Source organism: Galeopterus variegatus, unplaced genomic scaffold (assembly GCF_000696425.1).
Source record: "Galeopterus variegatus unplaced genomic scaffold, G_variegatus-3.0.2 Scaffold1254, whole genome shotgun sequence".
NCBI classification, from domain to species: Eukaryota; Metazoa; Chordata; class Mammalia; order Dermoptera; family Cynocephalidae; genus Galeopterus; species Galeopterus variegatus.
This window is the reverse complement of record NW_007727365.1, coordinates 150386-158867: the sequence shown is the minus strand read 5'-3', so window position 1 is coordinate 158867 and position 8482 is coordinate 150386. Positions and strand designations below refer to the sequence as shown.

The window sequence follows — 8482 nt, the reverse complement described above, 5'->3', positions numbered from 1 at the left end:
CTTTGGCCTGGTTCTGTCCTCCTGCCAAAGCTGGGCTTCTCTGTACTCTTCCTCTAATCTCTTTCTTGGTTGGTTCCCTTGTCCCTCCCTCTCCCACACGCTCCCCACCCCCCAATCAAACAAATCCTCTCCAGGGCCTGCCCGGTGGCGCACTGCTACAGTGCGCCGCTTGGGAGCGCGGCGGCACTCCCGAGGGTTGGGATCCCACATACAGACCGGTTCCCGCTCACTGGCTGAGCGAGGTGCGGGCGCAGCACCGAGGGTTGCGATCCCATTGCCGGTCCCGGTCCGGTACGGGCGCGACACTGAGGGTTGCGATCCGTTGCCAGACACGAAAAAAGACAAAAAGGAAAAAAAAAAAAAAAATCCTCTCCACATCGATAGACCCCAAAAGGCAAAGGACAGCTCCCTGTGCCGGAAAGTTCCCCGAGCCCAGGCACAGGTGTCATGGCTTCAGCCACTTCCCGTCAAACTCAGGAGTGCTGGGTTGGGGTACTCGGGGTTCTCGATGACTCCAGGGCCGAACTTGAGCTCCAGGAAGCGCCGATAGTTGTTGGGTGCCTGTGCCACGAAGCCGGCAAAGGGCAGGGGCACCAGAGGCTGCAGGAAGTGTTCTGGGAACTCGACATCCTGCCGGTGGTCCAGCCATGTGTCCTTGGTCATGACCCCGTTGCGGGGGTAGAAGGGCCACAGGTCCACGTGCAGGTGGTTGCTCTCGCTGTACTGCACGCGGAAGAAGTCACCCTCTACGGCCTTCTCCCACACGAAGCCGCGCTCGTCCACCACAGAACCGGCTTCAGCCCCCCGCAGCTGCTCGCAGTTGCCCACGTCCTCCAGGTAGATGCCCAGGTCCACGTCGTAGTCCCACGGGATGATGTCCCCGTGGCGGGCTGCCCCCAGCAGCGAGCCGCCCTCCAGCCAGTAGCGCACGCCCGCGGCCTCCAGCACGCCCACCACGTAGAGGGCGGTCTCGCGCAGCGCGCGCAGGCAGCACGGCGGTGTCCAGCGATCCTCGTAGAGGTAGGCTGGCGTGTCGCCCACCACCGTGCCGAAGCAGCGCGGGGTCTCCTTGCCGCAGCCAAACCACTCCAGCCGGCCGCCCTCCCAGCTCACCAGGCGGATGCCCATGGTGCGGAGCAGTGCCTCGCGCCGTGCGCGCCCCTCACGCTCCGCCTTCCAGCGCGTGTGAGCCGTGGCCAGCGGGGGCTGGCGCGCTGCAGCGAAGGGCAAGTCCAGCAGCTGTACCGCCCAGCCGCGAAGGGCCGTCTGCAGGAAGAGGCTGGTGCTCACTGGCCGGGCCAGGGGCGCCGAGAGGTTGAAGAGGTCGCGGGCGCGCACGAGCACCACGGCGTCCCCATCCAGGGCATCGCAGCGGGGCGCTGCTGGTGCCGGGCCATAGCGGGCGGTCCACTCCCGCAGGCTAACGTTCAGGGCAAGGCACCTGGCAGGGTTGGCTGTGGCGACGGGGGCGGCCACCAGGCGTGCACTTCCGGCCCGGAGCGCCTCCACCATGCGCTCCAGCTGGCCAGGGGCCTCGGCCCGCACCCCGTCAGGCACCAGGGCCACGAACTCGGTGGCCACGTAGGTCTCGGGGCGTGAGGCCGTGGAGGGCCGGTCCAGGGCGGGCTGGAGCAGTGCCAGGCGAACGTTGGGAGTGCGGGGCAGGGCCAGGGGCGGGTAGGGGAGCGTGTCGGCCGCCACCACCACGGGCTGGGCTGGGTCCTGCTGCAGGAAGGAGTCCACCAGCTCAGGTACCGCGTTGTCAAAAGCCTCGAACTCCCGCACCAGGACAGTGACACGGGGGCCGGTGGCAGATGTATGACGGGGGCTCCGGGCCCGGGAGTTTCTGGGCTGGTGCTGCAGCCACGAGACATAGAAGAGAACCAGGAGGTTGAGAATTATGGCGGCTGCCAGGGCAGCCGGTGAGCCGCATGGGGCCAAGGTCAGGCCCTAGCTGGGCCTCTGGCACATCCTGGGGAGGGGAATGAAAGTGCAGGCTGGAGCTGGTTGTCAGAACTGCTTCCCCCTGGCCCCCCAACCCTCAGCCTTGTCCTTCTCCCCCAGCTTCCTCAATTCTTCTTTTCCCTATTTGGTTTCAGTTCTGACTTCCCCCTCCTCTAGGACCCCTCCCAGACTGGGTCATGCATCCCCTCTGGGCTCCTTCAGCCCCCTGGGTTCCCCCCCCCCACCCCAGCCTGACCACTCTAAGTCATCACTGTGCACAGAAGGGTCTGTGCCCCCCACTGGACTGTGAGACCCATGAGGGCAGGACCTGAACCTGTCTTGGTCACTGCTGGGTCCCCAGTGCCATCCAGCACAGAGCCAGGTACACACTAGGTGCTCAGTTTTTTTCAAATGAATTACCTTCCCTTCTTCCTTGTTCAATCCCACCTTTTGCTTATTCTCTGTAAACTTCTCATTCAGATCTGGGTTCAGTTATAAACACCCCAATCCCATTCCTAAATCCCACTTGAACTTTCCTCTCTATCACTGCCTCCTCCAGGAAGCCACTCATGATTCTCTCTCTATTTCCCCCAACACCCTGCCCTGGCTCCAGGGTAGGCTGATGCTGCATCCCCCAATTATTACCCTCAAGCCCCTCCCCTACTGCCTCCTTTTCACTTCCTCAAATCCTGTGCCATCCAGTCACCTTCCTGATGGTTAGGTAGATCATTTTGTTTTTTCAAAAAATGCCAGAAATGTTTAAATTTAAAAAAAAAAAAGAAAAAAATCACCATACTGGCCAGCCACCAAAAAAAAAAAAAAAAAGAAAAAAAATTCAGAAGACTTAATTTTTAAATGGAGTGGTCAAACTCATAGAGACAGAAAACAGAATGGTGGTTGGCAGGGGCTGGGGGGGGAGGGAAAAGAGAGAATTGTTTAATGGATATAGAGTTTCAATTTTGCAAGATGAAAAAGTTCTAGAGTTTGCTTGCACAGCAATGTGAATGTACTTAACACTACTGAACTGTGCACTTAAAAATGGTTAAGATGGTAATTTTATGTTATGTGTATTTTATTACAATTAAAAAATTTTTTATTAAAGTGGAATGAGTCGCATCAAAAAAGGCTGCCAACATTAGGACACAACCCCTCCCCATTCATTGGCCATACTTCCAAGCAAGCCCCAGATGTCCCTATCACAACTTTGAAGATTTGGCTGGTCTCCAAAACAGGAGATGTAGTTCTTTCTGGGTTACAAGCAGGTGCTCAAAAAAAGTTTCCCCATGAAGGACTTCTATGGGTTTCTGCCTCTCCCAGAGACAGGGCGCATTGGAGACCCACCGAATCTTCCTACCTCCTAAATACTTCTGACCCCCCTCCCCTTTTCCACAGCTCCCCCCTCAATCCAGGTCCACCCAGATTCCCACCTCACTTCCCCCTGGTCTCCTGGCCAAGTCTCCTCCTCTTGCTATCCAGAGGGGTCTTCCTAAAGCACAAATCTGACCTTTCCCTCCCCTGCTCAGAATTTGCCATGGCCCCCAGTGTGGGGGGAGAAAATCTAAGTTCCTTACACCATTCTACTCGCCTGCCCACCATTCCAGCCTTGTCTCTTATCATGCCTCCCTTAGACTCTCAAAGTTGCCCTGAGCTTTTTCTCAAACAGGTCTTATTTCTAAGTGATTGTGCATTCTGTTCCTTCTGTCTCTTGAACACCCCTTCTCCTCATACCTCTTCTAGAGAATTCCTACTTATGCTTGAGGCCTCAGCTCAGATGCCTCCAGGAAGCCCTCCTTGAATCCCAGTTGGGTCAGGAGCCTCCTCTAGGCTGCCCCCACCTCAGACTCCAATGCAGTTTGTCACTGTGTAGAGATGGATCTGTCTACCCCACTAGACCATGAGACCTGGGAGAGCACAGCTAGTGCTGTCTCAGTCACTGCTGTGTCCCCAGCATATGGCCAGGTACTGAGAATGCACTCAGTGAAAAAATGATGGCCAGGATTAGGGTTTCCGTGTGTCTATAAAGTCCACACAGGTCCCTGGAGCCAAACTCTGCCCTACTGCAATGTGCCTTGGGCCCTGCCCTTGTCTTCCTGCCTCCTTGTCTCTCTCTCTCTCTTGCAAGGCAAGAATGCTCTCCTATCCCCCTTTCCTCTTTTCCCACTCCAGTCCTACTTGCCCTTCTTTGATCGAGCCTGAATCTGAATTGCGTTTTATGAGTGACTCTAATCTTTAGAAACTTGTAACTGCCTTCTGGACCTCAGATTGATCCTTCTTTCCTTCAATCCTTCAAATTCTATTTGTTGAACTTCTACAACATGCCAGCCACTGTTTTAGGCACCAGGGGGGATACAGCAAAGGACACAGAGTCACAGACAACATCCTAGCCCTCACGGAACTCACATTATTGCAGGGCAGGAAGCTTTAGAACCACAGAATCTTCAGGCTCTTAAAAATCTTAGAGTCTGGGCCGGCCTGTGGCTCACTCGGTAGAGTGCGGTGCTGATAACACCAAGGCCACGGGTTCGGATCCCATATAGGGATGGCCGGTTCGCTCACTGGCTGAGCGTGGTGCTGACAACACCAAGTCGAGGGTTAAGATCCCCTTACCGGTCATCTTTTAAAAAAAAAAAAAAATCTTAGAGTCTTAGGGCCAGCCCGTGGCTCACTTGGGAGAGTGTGGTGCTGATAACACCAAAGCCACAGGTTTGGATCCTATATAGGGATGGCCGGTTAGCTCACTTGGGACAGAGTGGTGCTGACAACACCAAGTCAAGGGTTAAGATCCCCTTACTGGTCATCTTAAAAAAACAAACAAACAAAAAAAACTCAGAGTCTTACAGTTGAGGTACACAGTAGCACAGATGACACCCTTAGTTTTAAAATCTTCAAATCGGGGGATGGCCTGGGGCTCACTCAGGAGAGTGCGGTGCTGATAACACCAAGGCCACGGGTTCGGATCCTATATAGGGATGGCTGGTTTGCTCACTGGCTGAGCGTGGTGCAGACAACACCAAGCCAAGGGTTGAGATCCCCTTACCGGTCATCTTTATATAGAAAAAAATAAATAAATTAAAAATAAATAAATAAATAAAATCTTCAAATCCTGGAAGGTCAGAGTAAGAGACTATCCTCCTGCTACTGCCCTGTCCCCTACAGTATGTTCCCCATTCAGTGCCCAGAGGGATCCTGTTAAAACTCTAATTAGATCCTGTCCTGCCTCTGCTTAAACCTTTCTGTGGGTCACATCTCACTCAAAGGAAAAGCCAATGTCCTCACCATGGTCCACAAGGCCCTACATGGTGTCCTATCCTTTCCTACTTGCTCAGTCAGCTCCAGCCACACTAGCCACCAAACCCCATTCTTCAAACACACCTGGAACATTCCAGCTGCACAAATGCCTGTTATCTCTGTCTGGATGCTCTTCCCCCAGGTATCCGCATGGCTCCGCCCCCATGGCCCTCAGGTCTTTGCTCAAATGTCATTTTCCAGTGAGACCTTCCTTTGGCATCCTATTTAAAAATGCATCTCCCTATCACCCACATACTTCGTATTTCCTGTCCCTACGTTATTTTTCTCCCCTACTAGTTATCACATGGATTTTACTTATCTTGTTTATTGTTGGAGACCTCATCAAAGGCAGAAATCTACTTTGTCTGTTTTGTTCTCTGCTGTATCTCCAGAGCACAGCTCAGTGCCTGGCACATAGTAGGTGCTCAATAAATGTTTGTGGGTTTTTTTTGTTTTTTTTTTAAAGATGACTGGTAAGGGGATCTTAACCCTTGGCTTGGTGTTGTCAGTACCATGCTCTCCGAAGTGAGCTAACCGGCCATCCCTATATAGGGATCTGAACCCGTGGCCTTGGTGTTATCAGCACCACACTCTCCCAAGTGAGCCACAGGCCAGCCCAATAAATATGTATTGAATGAATGAGTGACTTGAATTGTTAAGATGGGGAACATGTGGCTCAGACATGGGAAGAATGCAGGGACCAGAACCCAGGACTTCACCTGCAAGGCCCTGGCTCTTGCCACACTCTGTCTGGCAGACTCGGCCAGGAGATGCCCAGGAGGGCAGAGGACAGACATTGGGTCCTCAGACACCAACAGGTTTGATGGCCAGATAAGGAGGTGCCACCTGCTGGTGAGGGTATGAGGACAATGGAGAAGGAGAAAGGAATCATCTAGGGTCAATCTTGGTTTCATCAAACTGTAAGAGCTACAGACCCCTTCATTGAGGCAAGATGGCTGAAACGATGATTTTGAAGTTCTGAATGTTCTACATTTTTCTGAATCAGGATGATAATATCAACAATTTTAGCAGCTCACAATGTGCCAGGCCCTGTTCTAAGTGCATTACATGTATTTATTTATTTTTTTTCTTTTGGCGGCTGGCCGGTACAGGGACCCGATCCCTTGACCTTGGTGTTATAACACCATGCTTTAACCAACTGAGCTAACCAGCCAGCCCAGCACTTTATACGTTTTCACTCATTTCATCCTCATGTTATGATCACATTTAAAGATTAGGAAACTGAGACACAGAGAGGCAAAGTCACTTGCTCAAGGTCACAGCTGAGATGTGGTACACCCAGGATTTGATCTATAACGCTGGCTTCAGAGTCATGCTTTAAGCCAATAAACTCTGCTGTCTTTCTTGGGTGCACTCAGACAACCCAACTCCCAATCCATCTCTGGTGAGCCTTCCCTACCCCTAACCTGACAGGTGCTTCCAAAGTTCAGTATGGCACATTAATTAATGAATTCAACTCATTAAGTCAACAGATATTTATCTTTATCGAGTGCTCTCTGTGCCAGACCCTGTGTTTTAAGGATACTGGATGAACAAGCTAGTCATTGGGTCTGCCCTCCAGATATGAGACAGACAAAAACCAACTTATAGAAAGGGCAGGAAACCAGCAGGGGGCATGAGAGAAGAAAACAGGGGGCTTGCTTTAGAAAAGGTGGTCAGGGAAGGAGAGGACAGTTAAGCTGAGACCTAATCTGTTTCTCTATTCCCCACAAAAGAATGTAAGTGGATACAGATTCGCTTCAGGCCTGGGTTCTCCCAGCCTGAGTCTCAGTCCTCATTTATGTAGAATGGGCAGAAAAAATTGAGATATGTGGGAAAGCCTTTGGGGATGAGGAAAGGGCAGTTTCCACGTAAGTGCTGGTGACGCTGAGGGACTTCTTACCTTCTAGGTCGCAGGCTGAGGGAGTTCTAGGGAGGCAGGTCCAGCCTAGCTCAGGTGCACTGCTGAGGGAAGGAGAACCAGAAAACCCCAATCAGCACAACAAAACCGGAAATTCCAAATCTGTCCGACAGAGCACAGTTTCACTCTACCTACAAAAGTGACAACTAGAAGGTCAGGGAACACTTTCTTTTGAAGTTCCATAAGCTCGGGCACCACCTGGGGGGGTGGTCTCAGGAGTGGGGTGGGTGGAAGAGATGTAAGCTGTCAAAGCAACCTGTAACCATCCCTCTCTCATGAACATGTCCCGAAAAGGTAGGGCTAGAAGTGACAAAAAGTGTAACCATGACAACCCTTTCCCTAGACACTCCACCCCCACGAGATAATCCTAAAATATTCCCTACCAAGGTGGGCCTGGGTTCTAGGGTCACTAATAGGGGCTGTCCTGTTACCATAGTAACCAGGACTTGATCTTGCCTATTTCTCGCTTCCCTGTAACCATAGCAACTGCCCCTCAGCAGAGCATCTCCTCCTCTAAATAAATATACCTTGTTGGTTTGGTCCATGGACCTCCCACCATGGGAAGGGGAGATGGTTACCATGGTAATGCCAACTGGATGCTATGGGGAAGAGGTGTTTCTCTTAGAGATCAGTGTCCTTGGGGCTGGGGTTCTTGTTACCTGAGTGCTAGGTGAGGTTGCTATAGTAACTGATGATGGTGGGGCGGAAAGACCATCAGGGACTTAGGTTACCTTAGCAACCTCCTCCTGGTGTAAAGATGGCAGAGGTTTGGGGCTCCATAACCACAAAAGTGGAGGGGAGGGCAGACTCGCGGGGCTCCAGGCTGGGGAAGGGTTACCGAATCAGAGAGGATGGGGCCATTGCTGAAACCACCCCTGTCTTTCTTTTTTCAGAGTGTTGAGAAGAGTGGTATTTGGGTCTGGAAGGGTAAGGCTCTTTCTTCGGGACGCAGCGGGAGGAGAGGAGCGCAAAGTCTCGCTCCTGCGAGGACGACCGTCGCGAGCGCCTGGGTCTCCTTTGCTCTCTTCGGGTCGCGCGCCCCCACCCCGCCCCTGTCCTCCTACACGCACGTGCGCGCCTTCAGGGTCGACCTGGGTGGGCGAGGCTGGCGCCGGGCCTGGTGCTCGCCCTCCCCGCCCCCGCCCCCCCCCCCCCCCCCCCCCAGCCGTCCCGGCGGCCATTGTTCCAAGATGGCGGCGGCGGGTGAGGCCGGGCCGGGGGCGGGTTCGGGGGTCCCGGGCGGTGCTCACCTGCAACTCAGCGCGCTCGGCCTCCCAGCGGGCCTTCTCGGCTTCAAAGCGCGCCCACTCGTGCTGGATAAAGTGCAGG

The 8482-nt window shown here is 53.4% G+C and overlaps 1 protein-coding gene across 1 annotated transcript in view; it reads right to left on the bottom strand.

Annotated features, from left to right (window-relative positions):
• Positions 1–453: 453 nt before the first annotated feature.
• FKRP (fukutin related protein) overlaps positions 454–8482 on the bottom strand; it is an 8603-nt gene continuing 574 nt past the window's right edge. The window contains exons 2-3 of the mRNA XM_008575901.1: positions 8404–8466; positions 454–1950 (exon numbers count right to left, since the gene is read on the bottom strand). Coding sequence (XP_008574123.1) covers positions 454–1950; positions 8404–8466 — 1560 coding nt within the window. The remainder of the gene's footprint in view (positions 1951–8403; positions 8467–8482) is intronic.